Below are 17,748 nucleotides of genomic sequence, written 5' to 3'. Positions count from 1 at the left end.
CCATGAGGCCGACGCCGTGAGCTTTGATGCCTGTACTCCTGTGCGCCTGCTGCACCCCAGGCTGCTGGTCCCCAGACCCGTCTTGCCCGCCCCTGCGCAAGCAGGCCCCACTGCTCACCTGCCGATACCGGCGTGTGTCAAGGAGGACCCACCACATGCTGGTGCAAGCTCCAAGCACGAGGCCCGCGACATTGGCAGCCTCCTCAGGCGATTACGGCCTCCGCGAGTAAGAACTGTGGTACTCCTTTCTCATTGACGTACTCCACTGGCATACACGGCAGACAAGTAGGTCACACATTTGGAACTGAGTCTTGATTACACAATGGCAGAGTACATATTTATGGCTGAGTTTATATCACTATACTCCCTTCGATGTGGTACCACCAACTCTGTGTATAGCATTCCAACCAAAAGTGTCTGTGGGTCCTTGCTGAGTTCTGCCTCAGGCCTACACTGCAGTCAAGTAGGTCACACATTTGGAATTGAGTCTTGATTTCGTCATGGCAGAGTTCATATCACAGTATGCAAGGAGAGTAGTAAAGAGGAAGACATGGTTCAGTCCAGAGGTAATAAGGATCTCCGTTACGGAGGTGATCGAGCACTACCAACAAATGCACTTGGACCACTAACTCTGTGCATCGCAAGCCAACAACACATGGGTGTGGGCCACTGCTGACCGCTACCACTGGCACGCACTGTGGTCGAGTACGTCACATAATTGGAACTGAGTCTTGATCTCTTCATGGCAGAGTTCATATCATTGTACAGACCTCATCGTAGTCTGCGTCCCCTTCCAACTCTGGTGCCACTGACTCTGCCACAGAAGTCATGGGCAATCTCTGGTTGAACTTTGGTGGCATCTGAGTCTATGGCCTGGGGGTTGTCTTCATCATCATGTAGATGATACTGACATGTTGGTGAAAAGGAGACTGTAGCATTCAACTCCTCCATATTGCCTGTTTCTGCTAGCTTCTACCCTCAGCATTATGCCCTGGATGGACACCTTCCACTGTCTCCGGTAAGACTCTATGACATTCTCCTTGGACATCAACGAGGACCCGCTCAGCTCGTGTGGCCCTACCTCAGTGCACCACAAGTCACCGTCCCATAGCGGTGTGCCTGTGCCTGCCGCAGTGCATACAGGGCCACTAACTGTGCAGCTCAAGTCATGGACCCTTGCTGTTTGAACTGTGAACTTCTGATAGTCTGATCACTGTTGAAGTTGTTGCCAGCACCAACCAGCATCACCCTGACGGGTGGCTTACACTACCCAACACCCATCCAGCACAGGCGTCACTGGACATGTAACCCTGGCAATAAAAGGTGCCGGGCGCAGGTGCCTGTAACCAGTTCCACAAAGTATCTCAGTGTGTCCTTGTTGTCATTATGTATGCATGAGGGCCCGGGCCATACCACATTACAATGTGATGTGTACAGTGGGCGCAACCTTGTCACCTCAGGCAGTGGGGTAGACCCGAGACACGTAGCTGTGTTGTACCCCCCTGTGAGTGTAAGCGGAGTGGAGCGGACCGGACCGGCGTACGGCAATACAGCGTTGGGGTGTGGTAATTCAACACGTGGCTCTGGGCCTGGTTAAGTTTAGGCCTTGCCAAGGAAGTAACTAATGCGTGTGTCTCTGGTGTAGTGTTGGCGCCACCCGTCCCGCAATGGACAATTTTGCAATGTAGCATACCCCGGGAGTGCAGGCTCGGTTGAAGGGGTAAATGAGGGAGCGCAAGCCCGCTCAGGGTCTGGGATCAGACATGCCAACTTTTGTGTGTGGCGCTATTGCTGCAGCATAAGCCAAAGGTCTACCCTCAACTGCATGGCGAGTTCAGCCAGGCATGAACTCTACTTCTGTGTCCTCCCTGTCCATACCATAGGCCTACACACACGTGACCGCCCACCTTCAGCACACAAAATCACTGTGTCGTTGTCAGGCTTGTGAACATGTGCAGACAGGCAAGCAATGGTGTGCCGTAGGGTGCAAGTAATGCAACCGCGCTGCACACACTAGTGAATAGGCTCGGGGGAGCAGAAGTGAGGCTACGTAATACACAATGAGGCCGCTCAGTTGCAACAAGCAGTACATGTCTTACAGGAATCACTGAGTCACACATACCACACACCAATAAACCAGTGAGCCTGCCAACACCTCATGCAGAACGTACTATTGACTCACGTCTCTCTGCACTGTCACAGGTGATCAAGAATATGCACTCTGCACTTGGATGATGACACCCCTCCGAGCCCCGAAAACAAAGGCCTAGAGGCAGTACAATGCGGCCCGCAAACGCACCAGGGGCATCGTGGAATGCACATTTGGCGTGTTGAAGTCACGTTTTAGGTGCCTGCACATCACAGGTGGAAGGCTCCTGTACAGCCCAGACATTGTGTGCAAGATGATCGTTGCATGTTGTGTGTTGCACAACATATGTGTACGCATCAATGCCTCATGGATACAAGTGCCAGATGCACCGGACGATGATGAGGTAGATGAGGCAGGTGGACCACACCCCAGTGCAGCCGCAGCAGGATAGCCCGTAGGAGCACAATCATTAGCAATGTCTTCACATGAGCACGTCACTTTGTGACAGATCATAGCAATCATTGGACAGTACAAAATGACCACAGGCACAGCATGTGCAAATAAATGCATTCCAAGAAACATTGCCCGAGTGCATGTCACTCATCTGTACAAGCACATCACTCAGACAAGTGTAAGTGTGACATGTATTGCTAACAGTTTTATGATTTGTTAATGGATGGTGGGTGTGTCACCTCTGTGCAGAGAGGCTGTTTAGGGTGTCACGTATTCGAAATGCCAGTTCTGTGTGTCACAGTTAGTACGGAATCCCACTCTTCGGTGTTTCACATGTGTCCCAAATCATTCCATTTTGGCTGTCATTTGTGACCTACAAGTGACAACAGGGTTCCTTTTGGGGTCAGATATGTACCACCATGTTGCAGGGATGCACCCTGTGACTCAAGTCCCACAACATGGACAACACGTGCATAAGTGGGAGTCACTGCCCCTACATTCATCCATGCTTTCATAATTGATTGGTCATGGACATGACACATCTGTGCGCAGGAGGCGCTGATTGTCCAACTGCAATGTGAAGGGGAGATGCGGTTTCACAGTGTGAATTTGATGCGGGCTCTGGTCATTTGTTCTACGACACCGATGTGGGGTTGTGCTTGTACATTGTCATCTCACCATTTTTCAACTCTGCTTTTCTGGTTGCATTTTCACGCATGACGCGTGGGAATTGCAGACCTGTCGCTGGTTATCGCTGATCTTTGTACCGCGATTCGCCTCATTGCTACTATTTTCGCGTTCGTTTTTCGTGTTTTTTCGGCGTCGCATTAATTTTTACAAGGTCATTTGACGAGTTATCATGAGACTATCGCATGGTACTGCCGTGTTGAGAATACATCGTTGACACAGCATTATTTTCCCGCGATAGACTGCGATGTGAAGAGTCGCATTAAGGTAATTGTGCGGTAATTATCACACGTTCTTGAGAATATCCCCCTATATTTCCTGATTATTGGTGCCACAAACAGGCCACTTATGTTCACTCTAGTGTATCCTGAATAAAACTAGTGTTGTCTCGCCAAATCAAGCAATAATAGCTACAAATAGGCAACATTAATCACTTTGCAATTAATAAAATTGTGAAATTATTATTCTTTTTTTTTTTAACTAGGATTCAGCAGATTTCTTCACCAATATATAAGTAAATAAATAAACTGCTGTTTTACCCAGTACTTAAAGTATAAAACAAATTCCCAGGTGTTTTAACTTACTGGGCTATGACAAAATAGCCAACAAGCGAAACTCCTTCATGCTGAAGAGAGGTCCTGAATTTGTCACTCATAATTTAGAGATACTGTAGATTTTTTGAGTCATATCTAACTTCAGCTCCTTACCTCATTAGTGTCTGTACCATCGGTCTTCACATACATTATACGGTAACCATTGACTTTTTTCGAAGATGGGTCCCAGGTGGCCACTGCGGTACTGTGTTCAATGTTGGAAAACCTTAGGTTTCTGGGTGGTATTAAAGGCACTGGAAAAGGAGAAAAAGACAGAATGTAATAAAGGCTCCAATAAATACAATGGGGCCAATTTATGAAGGGATTTTGGAGTACATAAAACCGTACTCCTGTAATCCTCTCTCATTGTCCTGCCCGCTGATTGTAATTGTACAAAGGGGGTCACAGTCCTTTCTATTTATACTCATTGTATATGAATATTCCTTAAATATTCCTTTTGTATATGTAGTGCGGCCATTTCAAAATGGTATATAGGAGTACATAGAACAGTACTACAGGAGTACGTTCATATGTACTCCAAAATGCCTTTATCAACAGGCCCCACCATTTATAAGCAAAGACACTGTAGGAATGTACCATCTTGACTTAGTAAGGCGGGTTGGAGGTCCTCACAATACCATGGGATGATAAAGCTGCAGGCTTTACTTCCCTGTGTGCCAGTAGGAATTCAATAGCTTCATTTATAAATGGTTCCTCTGCTCAAAGTAGTTATTTTCTCCAAAAGATGAAGGAAAAGCGATATCCCGGATGTGCTTTCCAAACTGGGCAAATGATTTAGTCTATTGATGGGACTGGTTTAGAAAGCAGTGACTTCCTATTACGTCTTCACCCTCAAGCATATCACAGTCTGTGCAATTTTGACAATTGACCGTTATACCTAAAAACATAAGGCAAAAGCTAGAAAATTCACCCTGGGACTTTATTTCACCTCTGCCACTTTGAGTAGAAGTTTTAATAAGGGGTGAGCAGGTTTTTACTTTACATTCAATGTATAAATACACATTCATTTTTAAGAAACTGTGGTTATACTACGTTAGGTACCTTTTAAAAATCACACATACATCCCATAGGGTTTCTTATATAAATAGGGAATTAGGTTGTGTTAGTGGGTAAATGGCAGGCTTTTTAATCAAATAATATCTTAAAGGATTTTATATAAGAAAATAGTGTCATGAACTATTCGGCCCATTTTCCAAGCAGCCTGTACTGAGAGGTGGGATTATACCGCGGTGCGATATTCTCTCTTTAAGAATTCAGTAGGGAGTAAATGTGAATAACTCAGTAATACTGCACCCATTCTGTTATGTTGTGCTTTCCTTTATTATTTGCATATTGCTTTAAGGCTCGCTCTTGAGCGTGGCACCTTGTAGAATGTCTATTACTGTTCTTGCATTCTTGTTCCATTAAGGGTCAGTTGAAGCTTTCCTCTGCAGCTGTGAGTTGTGCTTCCTGGCTCCACCTGTTTTATCATTTATCTCAATAAACCATATGAGATACAACAGCCTCCTTCTCTACTTTACAATTGGCGACGATCGGGATCGACACCCTGCAACCTAAAACCTCGGATTTATTTTTTTTTCTCTTTTTCATCGTCTACAAGGAAAAAAAAGAGAATCGCTTTGCAAAGAATTTAATTTTATTTCTACTATCACATGAGCCATCTACATTTCAACGGAACGGATTCAAAGGCTGGTTCGTATGTTTTTCTTTACGTTAAAGAAGATTTACTAACTTGCAGGCTCCGGTTGGTCGCGCATGCCGGCATCTTTCAATCGAGTAGCCGGGTTCCAAGCACCATCTGACTACGCGCGACCAACACGGAATGCCTTACGTCAATCACGCGCGCCTGGGTAATCGCGTGATGACACAATCGCGCTAGGTCACGTTGCGTGACCCTGCGTGGCGGCCATTTTGGGTTGGTCGAAGGAATCTCGGAAGACTCAATTACCGAGGCTCAGTCACCGAGGCAGTTTTAAAAAAAAAAAAAAAAGAAAACGAACTTTATTGAACCAGCGCTAATCCATCTTTGGCTCACACCTTTGAATAACGTTTCTATCTACCAAGGAGGATAAAGATAAACAGGTGAGACTGTCGGGGCACTTGCTAATTATTAATCAACCTAGTGTTGTGGTTTAAAAGGGATTACTGCACAAAATCCTTGCATTTGTTTATATACATATATGAATTCTGGGGATCAGCTCCACAGTGAAGATATTTCTGAAACAGTAATGGCTCAACAAAGCTTTGTCATTAGCCCCCCACAACCCTTTTGGGCTACTGGATCACAACCAGACATGAAGTGGGTAGAATGGAAGGAGTATTTTAATAATTACATCTGTGCTATTGATGAAAATGCTAAAATGAAACCAGAGCAAAAGAAAAGAATACTTTTACATTCACTGGGTCCTAAAGGATTAAAAACATATTCACGTATGCAAAAATTAGTTGACGCTGATTCAAGTGAATTTGATAATGCCATTGCTGATATGGATAGATATTTCGCACCTAAAGTGTGTATAGGTGTTGTGAGACACAAATTCTTCCAAAGAAAACAAAAAAAGGATGAATTAGTAGACGAATGGATTGATGACCTTAAAAAACTGGCCATTGACTGCAAATTTGGAGATTTACACGACGAACTTATTCGAGATCAGCTTGTGATGCACAATGATAATTCTCCTATTCAAGATCGCCTTTGGGTTAATGGCGATGCACCTCTCGACGATGTACTCGCAATAATGAGGAAATCAGAGATGTCGGGAAGATGTGCTACTGTGATTAAAGATACTGTTAAGGATTCTGACAAGGCGTCATCGGCTGTCTTCAAAATCCAAGGGACACCAAAATATCAGAACAAACAATCTTATAACAAAGGGTTTAGTCAACCTTACAAGAACCAAGGAATGGATAATAAGTTGGAAGACAAAAAGTGTTACCGCTGTGGTAGCAAAGAGCATATGGCTTACTACAAGTCATGCCCTGCTTTACGAAAAAAGTGTGGTATTTGTGGTCTCATTGGCCATTTCAGCAAAATGTGCCGTAGACGTACTAATGTCAAATGTATTTGGAATGAGGATGAGTGTGTTGATGGAAGTAGTGATGATGAAAGTGGTTGTGTAAAGAATATAAGAGGGAATTACATGTTGAACATTACTGAGGAAGGCAATTACATGTTAAACCTTACTGATGAAGCAATGGTGGGCAAACCTATCTGTGAAGTCTCTTTTGGCGGTGTTAAAGTTAAGGTATATGCAGACTCGGGGTCTCCATATACGATTGTCAACGAAGAGATATGGAAAAAGAATTTTACACAGAAAATAGGAGATAAATTAAATGCCTCAGATGTTAGTCCAGTAAGTTATACTGGTGGTAAAATTGAACTTTTAGGGTTCAGATGGCTTACCTTTATATTTAAAGGCAGAATGGCCAGAGGCAAATTATACATTGCAAGAAAAGGACCTTCTGTTCTGGGGTGGTATGACCAGAAAAGTCTCCATATCATCTTAGATCCGAATAGCAAAGAGAAGGTGCTAGTCGTAGATGAGGGCAGCAAATTGGAAGATATTTTAAAACATAAATTCACCAATGTAGTAAGCGGTCAGCTAGGCAAGCTTAGGGGCTTTGAGCATAGAATTATGCTCAAACACAATGCACAGCCTAAAGTGCATAAGGTTAGGCCTATTCCTCTTTTGATAAGAGATGAAGTCAAGAAGGAAATTCAGGGTCTTTTAGCCAAAGGTGTCATCGAGGAGGTAGACTCTTCGGAGTGGATTAGTCCAATAGTCGTAGCGAGGAAACCCAACGGAAAAATCCGTTTGTGTATTGATTTACGCCATCTTAATCAAAATATTGTGATTGAACGTTTTCCCTTGCCCAAAATAAACGAAATGGTTTCTTCCTTAAGGGGAGCGACTTGGTTTTCCACAGTGGACCTTTCCGCTGCATACCACCAGGTAGTTTTAGATCCTGAGTCTAGGCATCTAACAGCCTTCATCACACCATTTGGCTGTTTCCAATTTATAAGGATGCCATTCGGCCTTGCATCAGCCGCGGCTGTTTTCCAACGCCTAATGCACAGATTGTTTGGTGACATGGATGGTATTAGTTTCTTTCAGGATGATATTCTAATTGCTGGCAACGATAAAGAGGATCATGACACCAAGTTGTGGGAAGTTTTTACCACACTTAGTTCTGCTGGTTTGACTGTTGAACTGTCTAAGTGCAAATTTGGAGAAAGAAATGTCTCATATCTGGGTCATATAATTAGTGAGGAGGGCGTCAGACCAAAAACTTCACTAATAGAATGCATTATCAACTCACCTGCACCTGATTCCAAGGAAGGAATCAAATCCTTTTTGGGTATGGCTGAGTATTGTGCTAAGTTCATCAAAGGCTTTGCTTCAAAGGTATACAACATCAGGTCCCTTTTAAAGAAAAATGTAAAATTTGAATGGTCTAAAGAATGTGAGAATGAATTTGTTGAAATCAAGTGGGATTTGCAAAAAGTGAGCGCCTTGTCTAGCTTTGATCCTAATCTAGATTGTTATCTGACAACAGACGCAAGTGACAAGGGTTTAGGCGCAGTCTTATCACAGGTGGATGACAAGGATAAAGACAAAATAATTTTGTTTGCATCTAGGGCTCTGTCACCTGCTGAAAGCAGATACCCTATTATAGAAAGGGAAGCCTTGGCTTGCGCTTGGGCTTTAGAACATTTTCGTGCATTTGTTTGGGGGAAAATGGTTCACATTAGGACTGATCACAAACCGTTGGTCCACATTTTATCCACTGATGGCACAGCTACTGCTTCGGCCAGGTTGGCAAGAATCTCTATGCGGATGAAGGAATACATTTACAGGATCACATATGTACCTGGTAAAGACAATGTTGTCGCTGATTGTTTATCTAGACTCCCTTCTCCTCTGGAAGAATGCGTTGATGATCCTTGGGGTAACATTAGTATAGCATTTATTCATGATTCTGGTTTTCCAGCCATTAGCAGGGAGGATTGGTTAAGAGAACATAATGCTGACAAGGATTTAATGGAAGTTACAAAGTTTATCTGTCACGGCTGGCCGAAAGAGAGATTTTTGTCGGGCACTGTGAAGCCATTTTGGGAGGTACGTTCTGAATTATCATTTGAAAAGGAAGTTCTTATGAGGGGGGACAGGATTGTCCCACCCTCTGGGCTGAGGAAAAAAGTCTTAGAGTTATGTCACGAGGGACATTTCGGTATAGTAAGGACTAAACTAGCAGTCAAAAATTAGTTTTGGTGGCCCAAAGTTGACAATGAAGTGGAAATTTTTGTCAGAGGTTGCTCTGTTTGCAATTCTGCAGACAAGTCTTTGAGGACTCTTAGACCAGCTATGAGTGAGGGACTCATTCCTAACATGCCTTGGGAAACCATCGCAGTAGATATTTTTGGCCCTGTAGGTGACCCAAAGGAATACGGGCTTGTTGCCATTGATCTGTTTATCAAGTGGCCCGTAGTGAAGTTTGTGGACAGTGTGGATACTCAGACCGTGTTAAAGTTTTTGGATAAAATTTTTATTGTGGAAGGTCTACCTGTTAACATCCTAACGGACAATGGTGTACAATTCTTGTCCAAAGTTGCCCAAAACTATTTTGCAAAATGTGGTATCACACACAAAACGACCTCTTTGTACAATCCCAGTGGGAATGGAACTGTTGAGCGTTTCAATAGAGTTATTAAGGGGATTTTGCAAGCTGCAAATTACAAAGGTTTAGATTGGAAACTGGAAATACAAAAAGCTGTATGGTCTTACAAGGTGACTTTAAATAACTGTACAGGTGTTTCCCCTTTTGTGATGATGCGTGGTAGATTACCTAGGTGTAAATTCAACCCTGGTTGGGTATTCAAAGATAACGTCCAGCAGTGGTCACCTATTGAGGTCAAGAAAAGTTTGGAATTGGTGCATGACAAGAGTAAAGCCTACTATGATCAGCGCCATGGCGTGAAAAATATCATTATTAAAAGTGGTGATTGGGTCAGGATTAAGAAACCGTACAGGGTTTTGAAGGGGGAGAACAAATTTGATTCGCCTAAACAGGTTCTGGAAGTCCTCAGGAACTCAGTCAAGTTAAGTGACGGGAAGGTTTGGAACCTGAAGGATGTGGCTTTGGATATTTGTCAAAACCATGGTGCAGATGAGATTGTAAGAGACAAACTGACTGATTTTGATTGGGTTGAGGATTACTTCCAAGGCAGCAGTTTGCAGTCTCAACTTGCGCCTAATGGATCTCTGCCTCAATTAAGGGAGGGGGATGGGGTAACCGTTTCTCCTGTTTCTCATGATGGTCAAACCGAAAAATCCTCACGTAAACCTGACAGTATTGAACAGGAATCCAACTTAGTTGATACTGGTCATGTACATGACAATGTACCTCCCCTTCCAATTGTAACTTCTCCTGCTGTTAATAATGATGCTGTGTCAGCACCCACACTACCTACAGTTAAGGTTTCTAATAGGACACGAGTGTTGCCTTGTTGGCTTAAGGATTATGTGAAGTAATTATTTATTTCCCTCATTGTCCCTTCCTCCTTTCCCTTGTTCCCTTGCCTTTCCCCTGCTGTTCCTTTTTCCCATTATTGTGATGGAGGGGGATGTGTTATGTTGTGCTTTCCTTTATTATTTGCATATTGCTTTAAGGCTCGCTCTTGAGCGTGGCACCTTGTAGAATGTCTATTACTGTTCTTGCATTCTTGTTCCATTAAGGGTCAGTTGAAGCTTTCCTCTGCAGCTGTGAGTTGTGCTTCCTGGCTCCACCTGTTTTATCATTTATCTCAATAAACAATATGAGATACAACAGCCTCCTTCTCTACTTTACACATTCCCACATCTCATGCTGCAAAGCTCAGAATCTTGTGACTTTTTCCACTCACTTGTGTGTAGAGAAAAAATGTTGGGGCAATGCAAGCTTTATGCACATTTCATTGCAGATTTGGATGCTCAAGCCTGTTTTCACTTGAGATGCAACTACCAGTCAACCCCCTTCCATGCTAATGACGAGCCCAGCTCGTCATGAGTCACAGTGGAGCTGTGCTCATGACGAGCTGATCTCGTCATAATGGCCACGGCTGCCCACGCACAATTGATTCCCCGCCTGTGCTGGAGAGCGGAGTCGTGACAAGCCCAGCTTGTCACAAGCACAGCTCCATTGTGACTCATGACAAGCTAGGCTCGTCACGAGCACCGTGGCGCCGCCCCCCACGCTGTGGGGGAATTACCCCCGCGGCGAAGGGGTTAAAGGCCTTAGAAGCTTCCTGAGCGCAACATGGACTACGACAACTCTAAATCTAGCCATTCCCAGATCCCTTGGCTATCCCTTTGGGGGGTTACATATAGCGCAGAACAGGTGTTTTGTAAGGTACTTCCTGGTGCCCAAGAGTGATTTAATGGTGCAGGTTCAAGGCAGACACCATAAGGCATATTGAAGACTGCAGGTCCAGCCGGTATAGTTTAGGGTCTGTGTGGGATGTTGGAGTCCTCGAATGCCTCCATGGAGCATAGCGGAGAAGATCTGAGTGTGTGAGCCCTCAGAATCAAGGGATGGTCTTAGGCTGCCACAAACGACAGCATATACATCTACTTTCGAAGGTGCAATGCTAGCTTCCAATGCAACAACACTGTTAGTTTAAGTTTCTGATCTGTGTGCACGATAAGCTTCATGGGAAAGGTCATCAATATCTGATAGAAGAGTTCAATAGTTCTGAGATCTATAAGTAAAAGAAACCTATTCATCCTTACATTTAAACAACCTCCTGCAAAGGCTGAGAGTTTGTAAAGAGATTACTAAGGAACAGATCTAGATTTCACTGGTCATGAAAAACCCTCAGATTTTTATAGAAATGTTTATATCCAGAGGATAATCCACTGATGGAACACCCTTCAATGCACTCTCCCTTGGGTGGAAGACATTTCTCAGATGGATTCGCCCACGGATTTAGAATTTCCTATTGTAAGCCGAGGCTTTTCAAGTGTGACCTAAATATCAATCCTGCTCCAGGTTTTTGAACGTAAAGTGGCTGCAGAAAAGGTAAAAGATGAGTGAGACTGTTCAGCAATCAGCCAGTATCTTATCCTTCACACAACCCGTGGCATGAACCCTCCTTCCTTGTGCTCTGAGGCTTCAGCAAGCTTTGACCTGTGCAATCCGAGATTCAAATGAAAAACACACATCTATATTCCTAAAACGTGTGAAAGATATCTGAATGTGCTTGCTCTTGTCCAGTCATGTGAATCATCTCAACACAATGCATTCGGTATAAATGCACTCAACTACTGAGTTGGCGGCTCCTTTAGACCTCTTGTCAAGGTTAGAGCACAGCTTTCCAAACGTTTCATGTTGGTGACACACTTTTTGGAAATGCATCATTTTGGGACACAGTAAGGCAGTGTAGTGAACGATCGTAGCGAGCGAGCCCGAACCACCTAAGGGGTTCGGGGGGCTGGGGGGGGTCCTCACTCACTCTGTTTGTCTCCCTCCCTCTCCCTCTGTCACCCTCGCTCTGTCTCCCTCCCTCTGTTTGTCTCTGTCTGTCAGTCTACATCCCTCGGTCTCTCTCTGTCTGTCTACCTCCCTCTTTCTGTCTCCCTCTGTCTCTCACTCTCTGTCTCCCTCTCTCTGTCTCGCTCTCTCTGTCTCGCTCTGTTTCTGTCACTCTGTCTACCTCCCTCTGTCTCCGTTCCTCTGTTGCCCTCCCTCTGTCTCCGTTCTTCTGTCACCCTCCCTCTGTCACCCTCCCTCTCCCTGTTTCTCTCTCCCTGTCTCCCCTGTCCTCTCTCTCTCTTTTTCCCTCTCTGGCTGTCTCCCTTTCTGTCTTCCTCTCTATCTGTCTCTCTCTGTCTCCCTCTGTCTCCCTCTCTCTCTGTCTCCCTCTGTTCCCTTCCTCTGTCTGTCTCCCTCTCTCTGTCTCCCTCTGTCTCCCTCTCGCTCTGTCTTTCTCTGTCTCCTTCCCTCTGTCTGTCTCCCTCTCTGTCTCCCTCTCTCTCTGTCTCTCTCTGTCTCCTGTCTCTCCGACTCCTTCTGTCTCCCTCCCTCTGTCTGTCGCCCTCCTTCCATCTGTCTCCCTCTCCCTCTGTCTGTCTCCCTCTCTGTCTCCCTCTCTCTCTGTCTTCCTCAGTCTCCCTCCCTCTGTCAGTCTCCCTCTCATTCCCTCTGCCTCTCCCTGACTGCCTGTCACTACCTCCCTCCCTCTGTCTCCCTCTCTCTCTATCTCCCTCTGTCTCCCACTGTCTGTCTCCGGCTGTCTTCCTCTATCTGTCTACCTCCCTCTGTCTCTCTCTGTCTGTCTCACTCCCTCTGTCTCGCTCCCTCTGTCTTTCTCCCTCTGTCTCCCTCCATCTGTCTCCCTCCATCTGCCTCCCTCTATCTGTCTCCATCCCTCTGTCACCCTCCTCCCTCTGTCACCCTCCTCCCTCTGTCTGTCTGTCTCCCTCTGTCTGTTGCCTTCTGTCTGTCACCCTCTGTTTGTCACCCTCTGTCTCCGTATCTCTGTCTCCCTCTCTCGGTCTCCCTCTCCCTGGGTCTCTCTCTCTGTATCCCTCTCTCTATGTCTCCTTCTCCCTCTGTCTCCCTCCCTCTGTCTCCGATCTCCATCTGTCTGTCTCTGCCTCTATCTGTCTGTCCCTGTCTGTCTGTCCCTGTCTCTGTAACTATCTCTGTCTGTCTGTCTCTGTCTCCTTCCCTCTCTCTGTCTCTTTCTGTCTCCCTTCCTCTCTCTCTCTCTGTCTCCCTCCCTCTCTCTCTGCCTCTCTCTCTCTGTCTCCCACTGTCTCACTCACTCGGTCTCCCTCTCTCTCTCTTTGTCTCCCTCTCTCTATTGCCCTCTCCCTCCCTCTGTCTACCCGGACTCCCTCCCTCTGTCTACCCGGACTTCCTCTGTATCCCTCTCTCTCTGTCTCCCACGGTTTCTCTCTCTCTCTGTCTCCGTCCCTCTGTCTGTCTCCCTCTGTATGTCTCCCTACCTCTGTCTCCCTCTGTCTCCCTCTATCTGTCTCACTCCCTCCATCTGTCTCCCTTACCCCTCTATCTGTCTCCCTTTGTCTGTCACCTTCTGTCTTCCTCTCTCTCCCTCTGTCTCCCTCCCTCCCTCTGTATCCCTCTCTCTCTCTCTATCCCTCTGTCTCCCTCCCTCTGTCTCCCTCTCCCTCTCTGTCTCCCTCTCTCTCTGTCGCCCTCTGTCTCTCTCTGTCTTCCTCCCTCTACATCCCCCGCGGTCTGTCACCCTCTGTCCCCTCACATTGCGTGTGTGGCAGCCTGGGCAGAGACAACTTCCTGGACAAACACACAGCTGCACCCCAGTACTTCGCAGGTCGTTAAAAGACCATTTACTGCTTTGTTGTGAATATCCTGGCCCCTATAGAGCAGAGTTTCAGGGAGTCCGCGCTGCTGCAGTGGTGTTTGCTGACACTCTTTCAAAGGAATGCCTCTTAATTAGCAGCAGTTATGTGCTAAGTGCCCTTCAATACCGCTTTCATCCCGAGACACACCCACCCTTTGCAGGCGACACAGTACTGTGTCGGGACACACAGTTTGGAAAGCTGTGGGTTAGAGGGATAAGCTCTTCCTAAATGCTTGGCTGCTTCTCCAAGGAATATTATAGACTACAAGCGTGATTGAGATGCTACACCAGATGACCAGAAATAGGTGTCCATGTAAACTCACAGCACTGTTGACAATAAAGCATGAAACTACACTTGACTGTAAACAAAGCACCATACCACCATGCCACACAGTCTCTATGCTGGAAGATCAGCATGGCGCACACTTAAGAATATTGTAGACACAAGAGCATCCTTCACACAAGAGGACCCCATGCACAGCCTGCCTCTTAGTAAACCATCAGGAATGGTACCCGCCTAGTAAACCATCAGGAATGGTACCCTACTAGTCACGCCTGCTGGAAAGTTCTCAGTTCCTATAGAGTTAGGTGTGCGCTATGCAAGCACTACATACAAACGTGTCCACAGGCTAGTAAAGGCCTGCAGGTTTTTACCACGTACATGTAGTTTCTTGGCCAGTAAGAGGGTCACTTGCTTCTTCTCCGAACATGGAGTAAACGGTGACGGTATATTCCGTGATGGGCGACAGTCCGGATAGTTCAACGTCTGTAACAAGCTCTCCAACCTTCATCTGCAACCAACAACAGAGAAATGTCAGTCAAAACCATAAAAGGCATGCAAGCAGGCGTCAACTTCTGTTGCCAGCATGTGAAGAGCACGGACTAGGCCAAATTTCATATGTTACATTTGACATTGCCATATTGTTGTAGCATTCATTCAATCGTGTTTTACCTAACATAGTTTACTGTTTTGTTTTTTTCACGATCTGTAAAACTCGACTAAATGGTCGAGCTCTGTTTACACCAATGAAGTTCCATATGTTCCTGTGGCACAGCTGCTGCTTTGCTAGTATTAGCATGCATTTTGAGGTTTATGATAACTGCTATCTGGAGTGCAATCAGACATATGTTTTTCCTGAAAGACCTTATGTAACATGTATTGATGCTGATCCATGGATCCAATACATTCACTAGTGTGACCAACTACTTGTTTATGATTGGCGCATGCGTATCTACCAGCCCAGCCAGGATCTCAGTTTGAGACAAAAGGTACAAACTTGACTTACATCCATCCTCATTCCAAGCTTGGAGGAGACTCCAAATTACTGGTAGCAGGAGTGACTGGGGGGGCATATTTACCAGCCCCTATTGCCACCGGAGCATCACTTTTTTTGACCCTCTGTTGGCCCAGCACCATTTTCAATATTCACAAGGTGGAGCTAAGCCACTTAGTGTGGCTTAATGCCACTATTTAAATACGCCCCTTTCTGCTGCAGTCCCCTGGTGCAAAGGGGTGTTGCTGGGGGTGTTCCACTACAACACCCATTGCTTTCTGACGCTGCCGCAGATTCACAAAGAGGTGTAAATCTGAGGCAGCATCAAAAACTAACGCCATGAAAGAGCAGGCACTCAATAAAAATTTCTTAAACAAAAAAAAAAAGAATGGCGAGCGAGGAAGAATACTTTCATTTCTCCTCGTTTTTGCTTTTTCTATGTGTGGTGCATTCTGCAGCACACATAGAAAGAGAAAAAAAACATTAATTATTGTTTATGAGCCAGAAGATGTCCCTTCATGCACAAAAAATAAATAAATAATGACGATTTGCTGCTTCTTTTTGTGCTGCAGAATGCATCACACACAGAAGTAACAAATAGCCATTATGCATTGTTTATGTGCAATAAGGGACCCATTCCTACACATAAATATTCATTCCCTGCAACGCAGGCACCCTTGCACTGTGGTGCAAGGTTCCTGCGCTGGTGCTGGGCAGCTAATTTTTACTCTAGCACTAGGGAAAACACAGGTGTGCACCGTATTGTAGTAAATATGTCACATCTCTGCGTTTTGAAAATGTCACAGTGCGGTGCTGCCAGATTTGGAGTGGCTCTGCGCTCTGACATTTTCTAGTAAATATGTCCCTTAGATTGCTGAAAGTTGGTAAAAGCCATTTGAAGTTATCAGTGTGGGAAGCCGGATGAGGGAATACATACGGAAAGCAGTAGGCAAACTATAACTCCTACTCTTATTTCCTTATTTCTCAGTATAAAACTGATTTTGCAGTGAAATCGCACCTGGTAATTACCGTACCACAAGGCACCGGTAATTCTAGATGCAGTAATCCTGATGCAGTTTTGTTGCAAAACTCGAAATGATCACTTAAGCCTGAAGTCGGGCCCGGACTGGCCATTGTGGGAACCGGGCAATCCCCCAATGCGCCACAAGGGTGATGGCCGGTTTTGGGCCCCTGGGGGCCGTTTTTGTTACAGGGCCGTTTTTGCAGCATGCGGCCCTGTAACAAAACCGGCCGAAAACCGGCCCTGGCAAAGAGCGTAGTCACACCCCCAACTGCGGGTGGGGGGAGGCCGAGCACTTTGCCAGGGCCCGATTTGGTTCCCAGTCTGGCCCTGCCTAAAGTTGGAGGTGGTATGTGGCTGTAGATGTCTTGTGCTAGGCAGTGTTTCATGTGTGTGTGTGACTGCATGTGGTGGGCACCAGCACCAATTTTGGAGGATTGGGACTTGTTTTCTTTCATCAGACTGTGACAAGACCAGGATAGAGGCAGGCAAGGGAGTATGTAGAAGAGAGGAAAATCTAGGAAAAGAGTGACTAAGGAAGAAAGTGGGAATGAAAAAGAAACTTTGAGGGTGTTCAACAAAGAGGACTGAATGCGGCTATATGGGGCAGAACTCTTGTGGTTGGGGGGGGGGGAAATGTTCATGGGATAAGGAGGAAGGGAAATGTTTAAAAACTCTTCTCTCGTTGCCCAACTCCTCAATGTTACAGGCCATTAGGTTAGAAATAGATTGGCCAGCATGGAATATACAAGTCCAGGTAAATCTTTGTAGATTTTGGAAACAATTAGGATCAGGAGAGGTAGAGAAATTGTCTTGTTGGTGCAGGAGGGAGATCCAACAGAGTGAATTGAATTGGGCAAAAGCTACTAGGAAGAATCTCCATTCCATTTGTGAAACCTTAAAAGTAAAAATTGACCCAGAGTCATTATGTATTGGAGAACAAAAGAGTGTTCTAAAAATCTTGGGAAATGAAAAATCTAGACAAATCGACATGGATTACCTGAAACAAAAAGAGTCTGTGCATTTTATGTTAAATAGCTGGAGTAATGATAATTGGTATCCGTATTTAGATACTGTACCGAATCGCTGGTTGAGATTGGAATTACTAAAGGTGAGAATAAGCATTAACCCGCATGTATAAATGAGAAAATAAAAAACATATCAATAGATGATAATGGTAAATGTACCTGCGTGATAGGCTTAAAATGTACTTGTGTTCATATTGTAATGGATTTCCAAAAATT

The 17,748-nt window shown here is 45.2% G+C and overlaps 1 protein-coding gene across 1 annotated transcript in view; it reads right to left on the bottom strand.

Annotated features, from left to right (window-relative positions):
• Positions 1-17,748, bottom strand: part of COL14A1 (collagen type XIV alpha 1 chain) — a 514,343-nt gene that overhangs the window by 256,780 nt on the left and 239,815 nt on the right. Inside the window, exons 13-14 of the mRNA XM_086966163.1 lie at positions 14,871-15,000; positions 3,937-4,076 (exon numbers count right to left, since the gene is read on the bottom strand). Coding sequence (XP_086822289.1) covers positions 3,937-4,076; positions 14,871-15,000 — 270 coding nt within the window. The remainder of the gene's footprint in view (positions 1-3,936; positions 4,077-14,870; positions 15,001-17,748) is intronic.

The sequence above is a fragment of the Lissotriton vulgaris genome, chromosome 4_1 (genome assembly GCF_964263255.1).
Source record: "Lissotriton vulgaris chromosome 4_1, aLisVul1.2, whole genome shotgun sequence".
NCBI classification, from domain to species: Eukaryota; Metazoa; Chordata; class Amphibia; order Caudata; family Salamandridae; genus Lissotriton; species Lissotriton vulgaris.
The sequence above is the reverse complement of the archived record's forward strand: the minus strand, read 5'-3'. Positions and strand labels throughout refer to the sequence as shown.